At 41.1% G+C, this 18254-nt stretch overlaps 1 protein-coding gene across 1 annotated transcript; it reads left to right on the top strand.

Annotated features, from left to right (window-relative positions):
- The first annotated feature begins 3811 nt into the window (after positions 1-3811).
- On the top strand, positions 3812-18014 carry zgc:113054 (uncharacterized protein LOC541322 homolog). The gene is made up of 11 exons (XM_039796294.1): positions 3812-4274; positions 5061-5250; positions 5342-5433; positions 5541-5773; positions 9035-9271; positions 9357-9431; positions 9586-9802; positions 10248-10456; positions 12780-12852; positions 15247-15364; positions 17065-18014. Exons 1-11 carry the CDS (start codon positions 4259-4261, stop codon positions 17258-17260), a joined length of 1656 nt encoding a protein of 551 aa, XP_039652228.1. The 5' UTR covers positions 3812-4258; the 3' UTR covers positions 17261-18014.
- The last annotated feature ends 240 nt before the right edge of the window (positions 18015-18254 follow it).

Below are 18254 nucleotides of genomic sequence, written 5' to 3'. Positions count from 1 at the left end.
AAGGACTGTGTGTAATGTGAAATGGGTCGCTCATAGTGACAAAAAACAGTTTGCACCTGACTGTTGTTTACCAGCTCTATGTAGCATTTTGGATCATTGTTTTGGGTTTCCATCCTGCTTGTGAAGAGCCATATTCTTACTATACAGAAACACGACTCCACATTAAGGCTTATGTTGCTCATGTATTTATTTGATTTTTCTTGTAAAGCACTTTGTAACATGTTTTGATTGAAAAGTCCTATATAAATGTATTATCATTACTGGAAGTGCAATGTAGCATATGTTATGTTTCCAGCTATCACATGGTTTTGCTGATTTTCTTTGTGTGGAGATAAATGATATATTTGCAATTTAAAGACGTCATGTTTTGGTTTTAGGAAACTTTTTTATAGACCAAACAATTAATTGAATAATTGAAAAAAAAATAACTGGCAGATCACTAGGTAATGGACATCATGTATAGTTGCAGTCTTACATCACATAGTCTGTAGCAGCAAAGAGCAGTAGAAAATGAAGTTGATTACTAAACAAAAATTACATTATGTTATTTCCCCAGTTCCAGACACCCCAATGAAGGTCCTTGTGGATCTCCTAACTTGCCATCTTATTCACTGGTTTACCATGTTGCCATAACTTTCTCTTGGGTGTTTTTTTAGTAGGCCAGACCCACCACTGTCCATGGCTGAAATAGACCATAGTCTTCCTGAGGACGGCTGCAGAGTTGCCGGTAAGTCAGAGCCATACCTCAAAGACTTTGCTCAGCCTGTTTTTGACAAGTCTCCACATGTGTAAGAAGACACCTTATTCATTATTGAAAGACTGTCATGGACACTTATGTAGCACTTTTCCTTTTCAAAGCTAGAGAGATTTGCTTAGCTGCAGTTAAGGTTTGTGCAATGGGGTCAGTCATTTTTTTGTGCTTTTTGATGACTTTTTTCACAACAGTATGGGTTTTTGGCACAAATTAAGCTATATCAGGCTTTGGACATACTTTGGATCCACAGACAATACTTGTTTTAGGATTATTGTATTGTTGGTGCAGCTATGATGTCTTTCTGTGATGCAGAGCAGTCCTAAGAGGGCACAAAATTTAGATGAGTGTGAAAGAAATAAAAAATCTTATAAAACAATACTGCACTACCTCAGTATTCAGAGCAAATGCAAAGGAGCACTGTAAAATAAGCAAAAATAAATATTTTAATAAAAGGCTAAAAGGGGACAGTAAATCTATACTATCCTGGTACAATATACGAGATAAACATAACATGCAGTCTTTCATACTTTCTCCCTGCTGCCCACGCCTTAAAACGGCTGAAACAGGGGTTAGAAGAAACAAACCATGTACCACCATGTATTGAGGAAGTTAATCAGCTGATTGCTGGGCAATAACAGAGGTAAAGCCTGCCAGTACATTTTGAAAGGGCAACGGCTGTTGAGGAAACACAAACGTTCACATCATCACACTTACTCCGACGAATGTTGTAACTTCATCACTCAGTGACTCAGTGACAGAATTCATTCATACACACATAAGTCAATTTTGAGAGTCAGAGTCCCAAGATATACTAAACTTAATGTAATTCCACGTCTTTTTTTCAAACCTTAAATATTATGTTTATAATCTTAAATTTAGCATATTTATAATCTTTTAAATATCAAGGTATGATGAGTGTAAATAAGATATTAGACAGGAGTTAGTCTCGGAAGGATAGAAATCACTTTAAATCGTTTTAGCTGGACACACAGCTGGTGCTTGCTGCCAGCATACAGTATGGCTTTCAATCGAAAATTACATAAAAGATAAAAAGAGAAGCCAGAGATAAAACAAACAGCTCTCTTTGACCCAGTATACTCAAAGGTCAACGAGTTTTTTTGTTTTGTTCTGTTCTTTTTTTGATAAGGAGAGCAAGGCCACCACATGTTTGATGCGATTGTCTGCTATGATCTTCCCACCTCTCCTCTCAGGAATGTTTTACAATATTGTAGATGTCTTCCAGCTAAAGTTTCACTATTCAATACATTTTTACAACAATAGATCAAAGTGTGTGATGTGAAATGGGTCGCTAACAGTGACAAACCCACAGAGTTAGCACCTGACTATCCATCAGCTCTGTGTTGCATTTTAGTCTATTTTGGATAATTGCTTTGGTTTTCCATCCTGCTGTAAGGAGCCATTTTCTTACTATACAGAAACATGACTCCACATTAAAGCTAATATTGCGCATGTATTTATTTATGTCTTGTGAAGCACTTTGTAACATGTTTAAATGAAAAGTGCTATATAAACAAATGTAGGTTAATTATTACTGAAAGTGCAAATACGTAGCCTAATTGCGCTAACATGTGTTCCATACATTTTTAAAGGTCCCATGGTATGACCATTTCACTTTCTGAGGTTTTTTAACATTAATATGAGTTCCCCCAGCCTGCCTATGGTCCCCCAGTGGCTAGAAATGGTGATAGGTGTAAACCGAGCCCTGGGTATCCTGCTTTGCCTTTGAGAAAATGAAAGCGCAGATGGGCCAATCTGGAATCTTCTCCTTATGAGATCATAAGGAGCAAGGTTACCTCTCCTTTCTCTGCTTTGCCCGCCCAGAGAATGTGGCCAGCCCATGAGAAAGACAGAGACATCATGGCTTGCAAACGAGCAAAGTGGCAGTTGGTCAAGGCCACACTCCCACCCTCCACCTTGCTCCCCCCCTCTCCTCCTAATTAGCATTTAAAGCTACAGACACAGATATGGCAGATCCTGAGGAAAGCTCATTGTGGGACTGGCTCTAGTGGCTGGAATTCTGCACCAAGGCTGAATTTCGGGAAAGACACTTCAAATACAGTTTTAGGGGATCATAAGGCCTATATAAAAGCATCCAAAAAGCAGCATGTCATGGGACCTTTAAGCTGACAAAATGTCAACATAGTGTTTACAGCTTGTTCTGCAGCCACTTAGTGGCCAACAAATTAATCAGTTTCCTAATTCATCTTGAGGCTACATGCTAGAACCCTGTGCGGGACAGTTTTTTTAATCCCGCTCCTGCCCGCTCCCGGTGGATATCTGACCATTACTGCCCGCTCCCGGTGGATATCTGACCATTACTGCCCGCTCCCGGTGGATATCTGACCATTACTGCCCGCTCCGCAGTGTGTTCTGCTCCTGCCCGTTCTTGCAGCTTGTGTGTTGGGTCCCGCCTAGCAAACATTAGATTGATTGTCAATAGATTGACCATTGATTTTGTGTATTATCCCCTCCCGCAGGGAAAGTAGTTATTTTACTGTGTAGTATTAATAAAAATGCATATCTTTTGGTAATAATTAAGTAGCGAACTTACGTTCTAGTGCATAATTAGGCTACATTCAAGTGCAATAATTAGTATTCTATCTGTCTATCTAGTGCAGTATAAGGGCAAAGTGGCATTGTATTCATTATTTCACTTAGAACGTTATTGGCTGTGAATCGTTTTGCTCGATCAGGTTGTTTTATTTCCTTTCGTGTCCCAGTCTTTTAAAGCACTATCTAACCCGATTTCATGTTAAAGTCGCTGTTAAGTGATCCGATCAGGTCGCGGGAGGAGAAAGGGGCGAGGCACTAGTGCCCCGGGAAAGAAGTGGGAGAGAGGCATTATATAAAGTATAAAATAAAGCGTTTGGCTGGTGTTTACCTGCACGCACAGTGCGTTACTGATTTTCTTATGAAACCAAGCTGGGCGGACCTTAAAGTTGGTTACAGAACTGATCAGAAGCAGCCCAGGTCCCGCAGCCCCTGTTAAAACACCCACTCCCGCGATATTTTGTGTCCCAATCCTAACGCAGTGCCCTACTTCATGCTACAATTTGAACAGTTTATCTGCGGTCTATGTTCAGCAATTAAGCTTATTTTATAAGTGGGATTCAAGTAGGCCTAAGTCAAACATTTTTCTCACTTATATTTCCTCACATTTAGTTTAAGAAGGCTTTTTTACATAGTAGACACCACGTCTACGATATCTTAAGTAACAATGGCCAATGGCAATGGATGAACTAGAAAACCCTAATCTTCAGCAGTTAACATTCCTGTGGTCCGCGTGAGACGTTTTTCTCAGGGTCTGTCTCCAACACGAACGTCCCTTTATCTCAGGTGCTGTTATTTGAAAAGGATCGTTTTTCGCCTGGAGTGCAAGCTATCAGTCACTCCCCTCCCTCAACAATTTGCATAGTTGTTGTGATATAACAGAAGTCCGCTGTGGCTGCTGAAATCGTCACGCCCATGAACTAACCGCGCACCATGCCAGCCGAAAAAGGTAAGACAAATACTTATTTTTGGCATTGTGTCGGGGGTCAAAGTACGGTAAATATCACTAGGACTTACGCGTTTCATTACTTTAGGAACCAAACTCCACTGGCGTGCAGTTGCTTATGTATCTGTGCGGCCCTTATCAGAGCGAATGTAGGCTATTGCCACTGGCAGCCAGCTGCAGCCTATAAGGCTGTTTAGATCGTGGTCATAAGAAAAGTTGTTAGGCTAAGTAAAGTGCATAGGCTACAATAATGTAAAAAGTACATAATACATAGGCGTGTGTGTGTGTGTGTGTGTGTGTGTGTGTGTGTGTGTGTGTGTGTGTGTGTGTGTGTGTGTGTGTGTGTGTGTGTGTGTGTGTGTGTGATTACGTATAAGTGAGCTCCTTATTTATGGGCTCTATTCAGATAACCATTTGAACTTGCTTTTGGAATAATGTAGGTAAAATAGTGTTCTTTCTGATGAAGTAACACAAATGTTGAATCATATTAGGGCTGAGAATATTACTCAGTCTATCTATTAGTCAATTAATCAAATTATTTGGTAACATTTTTATAACAAATTCATATTGTAGCCTGTGTTATTTTTCACGCTATTAATTACATGGTTTTGCTGTTTTTCTTTGTGTGGTTTTCACAATTCATCAAATAATTGAGAAAATAACGTCCGATAACTGGATAATGAACATCATCTATTGTTGCAGCCCTACATCATGTAGTCTGTAGCAGCAAAGAGCAGTAGAAAATTAAGTTGATTACTAAACTAAAATTACATTATGTTATTCCCCCAGTTCCCGACACCCCAGTGGAAGTCCTTGTGGACCTCCTAAAAAAAGCCAAGGAGATAGCTGCAACGAGTGGCAATGTGCCAGAGGAGCTGACATGTCAGTTGCAGAAGGCTCTGGACATAGCCAGTGGCCTGGATGACTACCTGGAGCTAATGACCACACAGGAAAGTGAACCTCTAGCAGAGCTATATAAGTATGTCTTGGTTTCCTACACATAATCATCTATAGCTCAAAATACTGTGTGAGATAAATTTGTTAATACTTTCATTCATATTTAATTGTAGAAAAACAATTTCCCATGACTGGAAACAAGTGCACAAGGAGGGCAAAACTATGTTCCAGCTTCCCAAGGAGTGCATCACTGGACATGTTGAAGGTTGAAGGACATTTACATGTGTACTGTTCATTGCCATTTTATTCACTGGTTTACCATATTGCCATAACTTGCTCTTGGGTGTTTTATTTTTTTATTTTTTTTGCCAGGCCAGACCCTGAAGATGCTTATCCACATAAGTCAAGCTAAGAGGGTTCTAGAGATTGGAATGTTTACCGGCTACGGTGCACTTTCCATGGCTGAAGGTCTTCCTGAGGACGGCTGCTTAGTTGCCTGTGAGTTAGAGCCATACCTCAAAGACTTTGCTCAGCCCATTTTTGACAAGTCTCCACATGGCAAGAAGATTACTGTCAAGACTGGGTCCGCCATGGACACTCTAAAGGTGAGAGAAGACACCGTATTCATTATTGAGGGACTGTCCTCTGTATGGACTGTTAGCAAAAATGAATTAAGACATTTATGTGGCGCTTTGAGTGTGGCGCTTTTACATAAAGGAACGTCTGCTACGTTCAAGTCCTTGCCAAACAAGTTCACACAATGCTGATTAAGCCTATCACAGCCGGGGAAAGCTCTATATTTCTCAGTATACCGGATTTTTGGTGTCTTTTTTCGGTGGCACTATTCCCGCGCTGTCACACACCGAAAGGATGCCGATACAGCTCATTTGTACTCATTGTACGAGTAGTGTATTCATTTCACAACAACTTCATTACATGAGCAGTACACAGTGTGCCGTTAACCAACCTTGCTCCATCACTCACAGTTCTTCAAAGATTAGCGGCTTATTCTGGCTCTCTGATTGGTTACACTGTTTTTCAGTCTACCTGTATTACCTATTACCTTGAAAGGCAGGAAGGGGGGTGAGACCAAAGCGACGCAGCATTATATGAATCCCACTGCTTTTCTTAAAGGGGAACTATGCAGTTTCTTTTAGCTTAATTTACCTTAACTGAACAGCTTCTGAGTCATTAGAATGGTTATATGACTATTTTTGAGTTGAATGGTGGTCGTCTCACTCCCCCTAGCACCTGTGAGCGGAAAAACCACCGTTGCAACTTTCAGCCGGCGAGCCACCGGCCTCAGCGTCAGGAAGTATCGCGTGAAATCAGGTCTCACGATGTAACGTATTGCTTCACGGCACTGCACACATACAGGAACCGGCTAGCTATAAGAACAAGGTAGTGATGGAATTTTTCACACTATCGTCATGGTTGAGCCGGCAAAAAAGAAGCACAAAGCTAGGGAAGCATTGTCGGAGGAACAGAGAAAGAGGAAACTGCAGACTGACCGATAGCTAATATCTATTCCGAAGCTGTAGGGGGAGCTCTATAGAGAAACCTGCGAGCAAAAAGCATCAAAACAGCGAAGAAATGCAAGTGCATCTCTCTGCAGGCTGCGGGGAAGGCAGGGCTTGATGTCAAGCCCTGCCTTCCCGCAGGCTGCAGCCATAGAAAGCCATCCGGACTCTGAACATTTACAATGCCTTACAACCTCTTTAATGTAAATTTCATGCGCCCCTTTTTCGTGTATGTATGTATGTATGCATTTAATGTTTTCAATGTGTTTATGTAGCTGTACTTGAATAATAAAGTTTTTTTGAAGACAAAAAAAAAAAAAAAAAAAACAGCCCGGTCGCGAAGTTGATATAGCCTCTTGTTTCACTTTAGATGATAGAAACTGATGATGTAGGCTAAACACAAACGACATTTCATGCAACAGTGAAGTTTTCATGTAGTTACTGTAATTTGGCCGGTGGTCATTTGATTTCCGATTTTGAAACGATATCCAAATTTGAAAAATGGGTCATTTTAAAGCTTGTTAATATTGATGACAATGTGTTCAAACGGAAAACGAGCCCTCAAAAGTAGAATGGTGTGTTTTTTCGTTATGGACTTTCATATTAACAGCAAGAATTCAATCTCCATTAATCAATCGATTTTGCTTAATCAACAGGTGAACCAGAAGCATACGGTGAAATTCGAAAAATTTGAATATCGTGCAAAAGTTCATTTATTTCAGTAATTCAGCTTAAAAGGTAAAACTAATATATTATATAGACCTAGTTACATGCAAAGCGAGATATTTCAAGCCTGTATTTGTTAGAATTTTGATGATTATGGCTTACAGTTTATGAAAACCCTCAGAAAATTTTAATATTGTGAAAAGGTTCAATATTGTAGGCTCAAAGTGTCCCACTCTAATCGGCTAATTAATCCAAAACACATGCAAAGAGTTCCTGAGCCTTTTAAATGGTCTCTCAGTCTGGTTCAGTAGAATTCACAATCATGCGAGACGCTCCTCGGATATTCGGCTTCACTCAATGACCTGCACAGTAACACACCTAATCTAAGTATTTCAAAAGGTGGAACACACATACAGATGTCTATACAGTAAAATTGCTACATGATTACCGTTATATCCGAGGGTTGAAGTTGCATTTTAACGGGGCAGTGCAAGTTGCTGCTGTGGCTTAGCTGAAGCTAATGCAGCCTGAGCTTTCACGTTACAATATAAAAGGTGTTGACCGTTGACTTAGCTAGCACGCAAACAGTTAATTTACATGTCTACGAGCATGTTAGCAAACTACACCAAGAGACCAATACCGAGGAATATTGATAGAAAGCAGGGGAAACTAGTACTTTCATACTTTTTAGCATTGGCTAATTAGCAACCTGCCTGCCATTAGATGTTAGCTTCCGAGCTAGTTAGCAGCTAGCCCCAGAAGCTCATGAAAACAAGGCTTTCACCGGAGCAGTCTTACGTTATTTCCGAACCACTCTTTTCATTTCAAAATCGGAAATGAAATGAAGAAAAAAGTACATGGGCCCAATTACAGTTCACTGTTGTTGCATGAAATGTCGTTGGTCAAGCCCCGCCTTCCCGCAGGCTGCAGCGAGAGGCTCCTCAAGAAATGGCCAAAACTGCATAGCGTCCCTTTAAAGGTCCCATGGCATGAAAATGTGTTAATGTTTTTTAACATTAATATGCATTCCCTCAGCCTGCCTATGGTCCCCCAGTGGCTAGAAATGGTGATAGGTGTAAACCGAGCCCTGGGTATCCTGCTCTGCCTTTGAGAAAATGAAAGCTCAGATGGGCCGATCTGAAATCTTCTCCTTATGAGGTCATAAGGAGCAAGGTTACCTCTCCTTTCTCCGCATGCCCGCCCAGAAAATTTGTTGGCAGTTGGTCAAGGCCACACCCCCACCCTCCACCTTGCCCCCCCCTCTCTTCTCCTCAATAGCTACAGACACAGAAATGGCACATCCTAAGGAAAGCTCATTGTGGGACTGGCTCTAGTGGCTGTAATTCTGCACCAAGGCAGAATTTCGGGAAAGCGACTTCACATACAGTATTAGGGGACCACTAAGACCTATATAAAAGCATCCAAAGAGCACCATGTCATGGGACCTTTTAAGCATGTCAGCAGTGTTTGTGTAATTACTCTCACTGCCAGAGGGGGGAGACAAATGTTCTGCACTCCAGCTTTAAAGTTTACAATAGTAGTAACTGTGTGTATTGCTCGGTGCTTTGCATAATTAAAGCAGGCACAGATGACACTGACTCTTTTTTTGGTGTTACTGTAATCCATTAACAGACGGTGGGGCACATGGCCAGTTTCCTAATAACTCTCTGTCCCTCCCAGGAATTGGCTGCTGCAGGAGAGCAGTTTGACATGGTCTTCATTGATGCTGACAAGGATAATTACATCAACTACTACAACTTTATTCTCGACAACAATCTGCTGAGATTGCGAGGGGTCATGTGTGTAGATAACTGCCTGTTCAAAGCCCAGGTTTATCTTAAAGACGCCACAGATGGCAATGGACTGGCGCTCAGGAAATTCAACCAGTTTGTCTGTAATGATCCCCGCGTGGAGCAGGTAAGTTTCAAACCTTTACATGCCACCGTATGTGTTGGACAGGTATTGTTTTTTTAATTTTAAGACTGTCCTTCTTGTTTTAAAGGTCATTATCCCTCTCAGAGATGGCATCAGTGTTATCCGCCGGGTATCTGTGGCCTCTGAGGGCTCAAGAACACAGGTAGTGTTTAAGTAACCCCAGTGCTCAGACCTCAATGAGCCAGAATGGACATGGAAATCAAACAGCTGTCATCATACTTTCACTGAGGATTTTCTCTTGGTAATATAATTCTCACTGATCATGTCATCATGCTTATCTTGTTTATTTATATTAGAGTAAAATAACAGATGACAAAGTTTTCCGCGGAGTTGGGGGGCGGCCTATCCTCGATCGGATGCGTCTTGATGGAAAGGTGGCCTACGTGACGGGTGCTGGGCAGGGCATAGGCCGAGCATTTGCTCATGCTCTGGGTGAGGCCGGTGCGAAGGTGGCAGTGGTAGACCTGGACAAAGATAAAGCTGAGGCAGTGGCTGAAGAGCTCTTCCTCAAAGGTAAGGCATGTTAACACAACAAATGTAGACTTAAGCACAAGCTGCACATCCCCATCCTGTTTATCATTTCTTAAACTCGTTACTCAGTACCTCGCGTCACATAGGCAGGTTTACTACAAACAGAAACTCTGTATTTGACAACATTTTGTGCAGACTGGCCAGATGAACTTCAGTCCCCAACTCCAAATAGGCCTAGCAGTGGTTCTGGTTTTTGGCCAGCAGATGGCAGCATACTAAAGCATAAGATATACTGTATCAGGTTATACATTACATGAGAATGAAATTGCCTACACATTATTTTTGAATGATATTCAAAAGTATAAAGCCAAATTAGGATTTGTAAAATAAACTTCTAAAATATCCAAGGATAGAAGTTGCTTATATCGTGCATAATGTTGCGATATGTACAAAGTATTCTAAGAGGCGTCCATGTTTTCATATACAGGCATCAATGCCATTTCGATCACAGCTGACATTAGCAAATCAGATGATGTCCAGAGGATGATTGACAACATTGTCTCCAAATGGGGAGCGATCCACATCGCCTGTAACAATGCCGGCATCAACATGAACTCAGCCAGTGAAGACACCAGTCTAGAGGAGTGGGACCAAACCTTTAATGTCAACCTGAGGGGGACATTCATGTGCTGTCAGGTGTGTATCACCTTCTGTAAAAGAGTGTGTGTGTGTGTGTGTGTGTGTGTGTGTGTGTGTGTGTGTGTGTGTGTGTGTGTGTGTGTGTGTGTGTGTGTGTGTGTGTGTGTGTGTGTGTGTGTGTGTGTGTGTGTGTGTGTGTGTGTGTGTGTGTGTGTGTGTGTGACCACAGAGACGGTTTATTCTCTCTACCGTATTGCACTGCCTTGTATCTGTGCGATGTGAAATTTTCAGACCAACAAAAAAAAACTTTTAAATGCAAATATATAGAGCTGGGCGATATGGAAAAAAAAAAATCTAATATCACGATATTGTTGACCAAATACCTCGATATCAATATTGTGGTGATATTATAGGGTTGACAATTGGTGCTTACAAAAAAATATTTACACAATGAGATTTTTGATAAATAATAATCATTAATTTGTATATAATAACTAAGTGGGTAAAGGCAAATAATAGAAAAGCTAGAACAGTCTGGTAAATTAAAAAAATGACATCACTTTACTGTAATCCAGCCATTAAAACCAGGAAAGACAACACTTGTGTCATATCGCGATATTACCATATCCAAAATCTAAGACGATATCCAGTCTCATATCACAATATCAATATAATGTCGATATATTGCCCAGCCCTATAAATATATCAGATTTGAGTTTAATTGTGATTTATTTCAATGGTTTCACTACGAGAATAGTGTCATAAGAGTTTTACATAAAATCACATACTGCTGTGAAATTAAATGGAAAGAAAAAATGGTGCTCCAAGCAATATAAACCCTTCACTGTTGCTTTGACAAACACTGGACCTGGACATTTTGAGAATATCAGACAGAGAAGAAACATAATAATATAAATATAAATATATATATATATATACTGTATATAAATGCATCTGAATATTAAGAAAGTCTGAGCCAATGCTCAATGTTGCAATCCACTTAACAATGCGATACTCCGTTCAAATTGTCCATGGACTAATATGAAGGTATCTTTTCTTCATCTTTGGGAAACTGGAATTATTTTTGCAGAATCAGACTAAACTTCCATCTTTAACACAGTACAACATATGAAGCAGAGATAAAAAAAAAAATGTGTGTGTGATGAATGCATTTATTTTGTATGTGTCATCATCAACTTTGTAATGTGAAAAGTGGTTAAATTACGAGTTAGTAAATCCCTGAGTTAGGAAAAACACCATGTCATTTTTCTAAACCAATAGATTTTAAATGGGACTTGTAGCTTTGGATGCGGGTTCATTTTCTTAACTCATAAAAGGAAGACTTAATCCTTTGTTTTATCCCCCAAAAAATCACCAAAATTCTACCGAAGTTTTTCAGCGGACAGCAACGATTAAGCAGACACACTGTACAGCAGGTACAAATGATGCAAAGCCACAGAGCTACAACAGGAAAACCTGCTACGTGTTTTTGTTTTTTGTGATCCATTTTTTATTAGCACCTTCAGACATACAAAACAAATTCCACATTGTGTGACAGGTAATGTCAGATGGTGCACAGAGCAAAGAAACCCAAATTGAACAAGAACAAAGACCCCCACCCCCCTCCCCACCCTCTGCGGTCTCGAGGAAAACAAACAAACAAACAGAACCCACACCTCTCCTCTAGTTCTTGTGGGGCTGAGGTCATTAAGTCTGATGTTTGTGCTGCTGCGCTTTCCCATAGGCTGATAGTTGATGATTTGGCTTTGTTATACCTGTGTTTTCATACAGAAAATAATCTTATTAGAAATTAATTTCATATTAAAAATTAAAAATGGACTTGTTTACAATGTCTACATATTAATGTAAATTCGGCTGTCAATTTACTAGTGACACAATGCCTGAAAAAACTAAATTGATTCTTAATCCTGTTTTCCTTCAGTAGTTTCTTTCTGTCAGAACTAGTTGGACTATGACCTAATTACTGATGGTCCAACCAGCTTTAGCTCCTCTGTACTGACTAAAATTAGATCTAAATTATCTAGTTGCTGTCAGACATCTCCATTTCTCTCTCATGCTCTCTCATGCTCTCTCATTCTCTCTCTATATTGTGTGTGTGTGTGTGTGTGTGTGTGTGTGTGTGTGTGTGTGTGTGTGTGTGTGTGTATATATATATGTGTATGTATGTATGTATGTGTGTGTGTGTTATATTGTATACTGCATGCCCTACCACCCAAATGTTGTTAACCACTATTTCTGTCTCCAAGTATAAATAAACTACATGTTTTTGTGTTGATCCGTGCTCAGACTTTTGGTAGCGTATCAGTGCCATGATGAGGTGTTTAATGTGTCTCTTTTTTCACCTGAATCCTTGCCTTAGGCAGCAGGTCGAGTGATGTTGAAGCAAGGATACGGCAAGATTATCAACACAGCCTCCATGGCCAGTCTAATAGGTGAGTGATGATTCTATTCCCCCACCTTCTCTCTGGAGCCCCTCCATGTCTGCTTTTAATCTCTCCATTTGGCGTGGAGAGTTGGGTCGAGAGTAGGAGGGGGAGGTAGGGAGCGTTAAATACATTTGAGCTGTACAGCTATGTGCCGGAGTACACGTCACATTAAATAGTTTTTATCATCAGACAGAAAGTCGTTCCGAACTGACTTTAGACCATTAGAGTGGTTAAAATAAGAAAAGAAAAAAAATCAGCTGCAGTTTTCCTGTTTTTGAGCAACGTATCCTTTAAAACAGGATTAGCCAGCTTTTCTCCTTTGCAACTTTTACCCCAGTTAAACTGTTCTATAGAGATGCATACAATAAGCAGCATAGCAGGAAAGTGTTGTGATTGCGTCTCACCGAGGCGGTTTTGCATCATAATAAACATTCCCTCTCTGTGGAGCTGTCTGGAGGATGTGGAAGGCAACCTGAGGTCCAACTTGGGAAGGGAGGGTTCCTGTGCAGCGGCAAAACCCCAGCCTGTGCCAGCAGCCTTGTTTGAACAGCGGAAGACACTTTTAGAGTTTAGTGAGAGCCTAGTAAAAGCCTTGCATAATGTTCCTCATCCAACAGGTTCCTCCAGAGGAGCAGCAACACTTCATCAGCAGTATAGTCAAATCGCCAGTAAACTGCTGTGCCATATGGGCCCCAGTCCCGACTGCAGGGGCAATCTGTAAAACCGGAGCATGCTGGTAAATAGAGGCCGGCATTAAAAAAAATGATCAATTACTCGCATTACATACAGTCCTTCAGGAATTTACTTTATTGGTCTGGACATCTGTTATAATATTGTCATAATGTGTAATCAGATGGGACCTGTTCTAGCCAAGTGGAAGCCCAAAAAGAAGCCGTAAATGCCCAATTAAAATGCACAATGACAGCTTTTTGTCCATCTGCTGAATAGAATGTGTGTGTCCCCACTAACACCCCCTCCACACACACACACACCCACACCCACACACACACTCCCTACCATCAACCACCTTTTTTTTTTTTTTTTCTTCTGAATAATGGCCAGCAGCTCAAAGACACCCAGACAGGAAATATCGAACTTGAAATGAACACACTCTGAATTTTGGCTGCATGATGACCTTACTGAGGGATTTGTGACTCTCCCACTCATACCTGCAGATCTCAGCTGCATAGTAATGTACATTACAACTGCCATGCCATTCTGGGAAAAGAGTGCATCATTTGAACTCAGAAGAATTCAAAATGTAAAGACGTGCCTGATAAAGAGCATGTTTTCTCCCACTTGAAATGGGCAATAAGTAGCAGGGTGAATGTTAAAGAGGGCTTTGGAGAATGCTCTCCTTCTACCCCCTTTTCCCTTCTCTGGGGATTACTGCTCTTTAAGACGGCGAAAACATCAATGCAGGTTTATTTAAAGGATGAAGGCATTTTCTGAATGGTATTTTGGGGCCGTATCATCAGGTCTTGAGCGAGGATTAGTGCTGTTAGGCATTTTGAGCTGTGTTTCCTGTCCTGATAAGTCGGATTTCACCTTCAATCTGCGTGTAAGCCCTGGGCTCTGCTCCTCCTTGCCTGCTCCTCTGAGGTCCTAGCCTACCCTCATCCAGCCCAACCCAACCTTACCATCTTCTGCTATCTCGCCACACTTTGCACAATCCCACTCACCCACACTCTCAGCTACGGTGCCGTTGTCCCGACTTTTACATCTTATTTCTCTAGCAGTTTCCAACTTTTACCTCTACCCTGCACATTTTTCTCCTTTTTAACCCAGCAATGTATGCGGGATGCTGCAGCCTTTTCTCCCCAGGACCGATCCCTGCCTCTCTGCAGCTGGCTGGTATTTATCATCCCAGTCTCACACTGAAGCCATTTGGCAGTCAGATCGGCGGGTGATGAGGTTAACTACTAAAGTTGTATGTAACTTGGAGCCTTCCTTGTGATGATTAATCAACCAGCAGAAAATGAGCCCCTGTCCCGTTATCCCATGCAGTGTGCAGCATCTGTGATGGTCAAGGCAAACAAATGGCTCCCTGTCTTTGTTGCTGAGGACGGAGCATAACTGGACATTATAAGCAATTAATTTTACATGGCTTCATCCTCAGAGTCCCCAGCAGCTAATGGAGGAGCTTTTATGTAGTATCCACTAGAAACCGCATGAGCTCCAATATAAAATGTATATGTGGTCAGCTTTTGTGAGAAAGGAAGTATTGCTAGTCTCTTTTGGAAAAGAAATGACTTCTAAAAATAAAAGAGATTTTAATGGACACCTGAGAATGGTGAAAGTGCATACCATTACTAATGATGCAGCAAATGTTATCTTTATAAAACGTTGTGTTGTGTCTGTTTAGGGTAACTCATTTTCTTTCCATCCTCTACCCTGCAGTGCCCCATCCTCAGAAGCAGCTTTCCTACAACACGTCCAAGGCAGGAGTGGTCAAACTGACTCAGACTCTGGGCACTGAATGGATTGACAGAGGAGTGCATGTCAACTGCATCTCACCGTAAGTGCTGTCTATTCTTGGCCTTCTCTTTTACCGTTTATTTTTTTATTTTTTTGCCAAAACATACTTGTCCACCTTTTGAGTGTTGTAAGGGATTGAGCTGCAAAAGGAAGAGGTGATAAGTGTATTTGCTTTCACATGAAGAGCCCCATTCTAGAATGATGCACTAATTTCAGTCCTCAAACAATACATCAGTGCTTAATTAGATGACGTCTTGAGGGATGAATCAAACAAACACTTGCTCTAATTGTTCTATTCAATTAGGGAACCAAATTTGCAACATCACTCCGAGTGTAGGCGCAACAATAGCGCCTTGTTTGTGTCTATTACTCTGTGAAGCTAAGCAGGGGGAAGTGTGTGTGTGTGTGTGTGTGTGTGTGTGTGTGTGTGTGTGTGTGTGTGTGTGTGTGTGTGTGTGTGTGTGTGTGTGTGTGTGTGTGTGTGTGTGTGTGTGTGTGTGTGTGTGTGTGTCTGTGTGTGTGTGTGTGTGTGTGTGTGTGTGTGTGTGTGTCTGTGTGTCTGTGTGTGTCTGTCTGTGTGTGTCTGTCTGTGTCTAAGCAGGGGGAAGAACAGAGAAGAACACTGGTGGGTGTGTGTGTGTGTGTTTTAAGTGCAACATCCCTTAGCCCCAGCCATCCCTGAGCAAATCCGCCCGGTGGCACCGGGCGAGCCAGGCCCGGTCACAGCCCCAGAACAAAGCCCTCACACATGCCATGCTCAGCTTTATTTATCGGCAGCTTGTTTGCTAATTTTAATTTGCAAAGAAGCAATTCTCTCTCCTCGCTAACTGGGCGTCTCAATGGGCCGCTGATTTCTTTGAAGTGACAGTCAGTAAATATGCATAAAAAAAGAGGACACAATTAGCGCTCACGAGGTTGACTGGAGCCTGATTCCATTGGCAACTTTAGCCGCAGCGGTGATAAGCTGCATTATCTAGAAAATTGGCTGAGGGAAAACAGAACCTCTGATTGCCAGCAAAGGTTCCAGATAACATGGCAGCTGAAGAGAAATATAATTGAGGTGGAATATGTTAACCAAGGTGTCACACGCTCCTTGGAAGTGCTAATTTAACCAAATGTTGGAATTCCATATCAAGGCACCAGAATACATTGAACAATGATTCAGGCCTCATGGCTTTTAGTCACTGTCACGTCAATTGTGTAGAAAGTCAAAAGTCGTCTCATATTAGGCAAAGGCAGATGTGTTGACATATTTATTCAAATGTAGGCTCTGTGATACTTGATTGTAGAAAGTAGAGAGAGCTGCATTTGTTATGGTGTTATGGTATATTAAGTAATGGTGTCACGGAGCTAGTCCACACCCGTGTAAAAAAAACAAAAAACAAAAAAAAATACATTACACCTTATTACTGTCAGAGTAGTTGGAGCACATTTCAATCAGGAATCAGAGCAGGAATATGAAGGAGTTGCATGTAATTGTAAGTACTTAACCAAAGGCTTTGTGCGAATTATGCCAGGCGTCCCCTCGTACCCGTGGGCTCTTCCTGAGCGGTCCCACAGTAAACATCATCAGAGATGGCATGCCATGCCCTTTCTTCAAAGGATAATTGGGTTTATTTTTGTCACCAAGTGGTGGCTCTGAAACAACGCTGTCACTCCTGGCTCTGAGCTGTGATGCCTTCTGATTTCATTGCGTGTGTGTGTGTCTCTCTCCACCCCTTTCTCCGTCTTTCTTTTCAGGGGGATTGTTGACACCCCTCTCATCCACTCGGAGAGTCTGAGGCCTCTGGTGCAGCGCTGGCTGTCAGATATCCCTGCTGGTAGACTGGCTCAAGTGACAGACCTGCAAGCTGCAGTGGTCTACTTGGCATCTGACGCCTCTGACTACATGACAGGGCATAACTTAGTCATAGAGGGTGGGCAAAGTCTGTGGTAGAGGGGGTAGATGAAGAGATGAGAAGTTTTTTTTTTTTTTCCTCTTCACTCTCCTGGGATTAGTCTCCAAAATGGCTGGCATTCACACAATCTCCTTTAAGACACCTTTACAGCAGTATTAGTTAAAATATTACTGGATGTTTAACTGTTGTTAAGTCAACATCTGTTTTATAGTGTGATGAGATAACCGGTAGCTTTTTGTTCTCTTTGTGTGGTGTATAAGTGGGGTTAGTTTCACGTGTGTTCTGACTGTGGCACCCTGAACTTCTTAATGGATAAAAAAACACATGTTAAATAAATATAATAAAAAGAGGTATAACAGCTGCCAGTCTTCTCACCACACAATAGAAATGTGCTAACATGTCTGAGAATATATCTGAGAATATATCCATGAAGTCCAAGAAAGAAAAGGAAAACCATTACTGTGCCTTCAAACACATCACAATTTCTGCTGTATTTTCTCTTGACATTATTTTATACATCGAATGTTTAAACTCACAATTGTAATAAATGTGACTGTAAGTGTTGTCTTAAATACCACTGAAAGAAACTGATCCTTTTATTGTATTTGTGGCAAAAAGACAGAGCATACAAAATTGTCTATTAAGTGTATTTCTATAGCACTCATACAAATGCAGTTTAAAGGGCTTGAAAAGATAATTAAAGGTATGGCAGTATTGTATTGTGATAAACAAAGGATGGCTTCTTTACAGCATGTGTGATTTTTGAATGACCAAATAAACTGGCACATGTGAGCTGCAGCGTTTGCTGTCAGTTTGTCAAAAGTATCGATACTTGGATACTTTCTCAATACCAGGATACATTGGAGTACAAACGATACGTTTGTGTATAATGTATAGTTAACGATAAATTATAGTATCGGAAGTACCAAAGCTACACAAAAGAAGAAGCTTTATCTACAATCAGATTTTGAACCCAAGGCTGTACAGATGAAACGAGGAAGAAAATCAACTGGGTCTGTGTTTACAAGTGAA

This window comes from Perca fluviatilis, chromosome 4 (genome assembly GCF_010015445.1).
Source record: "Perca fluviatilis chromosome 4, GENO_Pfluv_1.0, whole genome shotgun sequence".
NCBI lineage: Eukaryota > Metazoa > Chordata > Actinopteri > Perciformes > Percidae > Perca > Perca fluviatilis.
This window is presented reverse-complemented; position numbering and strand designations above follow the sequence as displayed.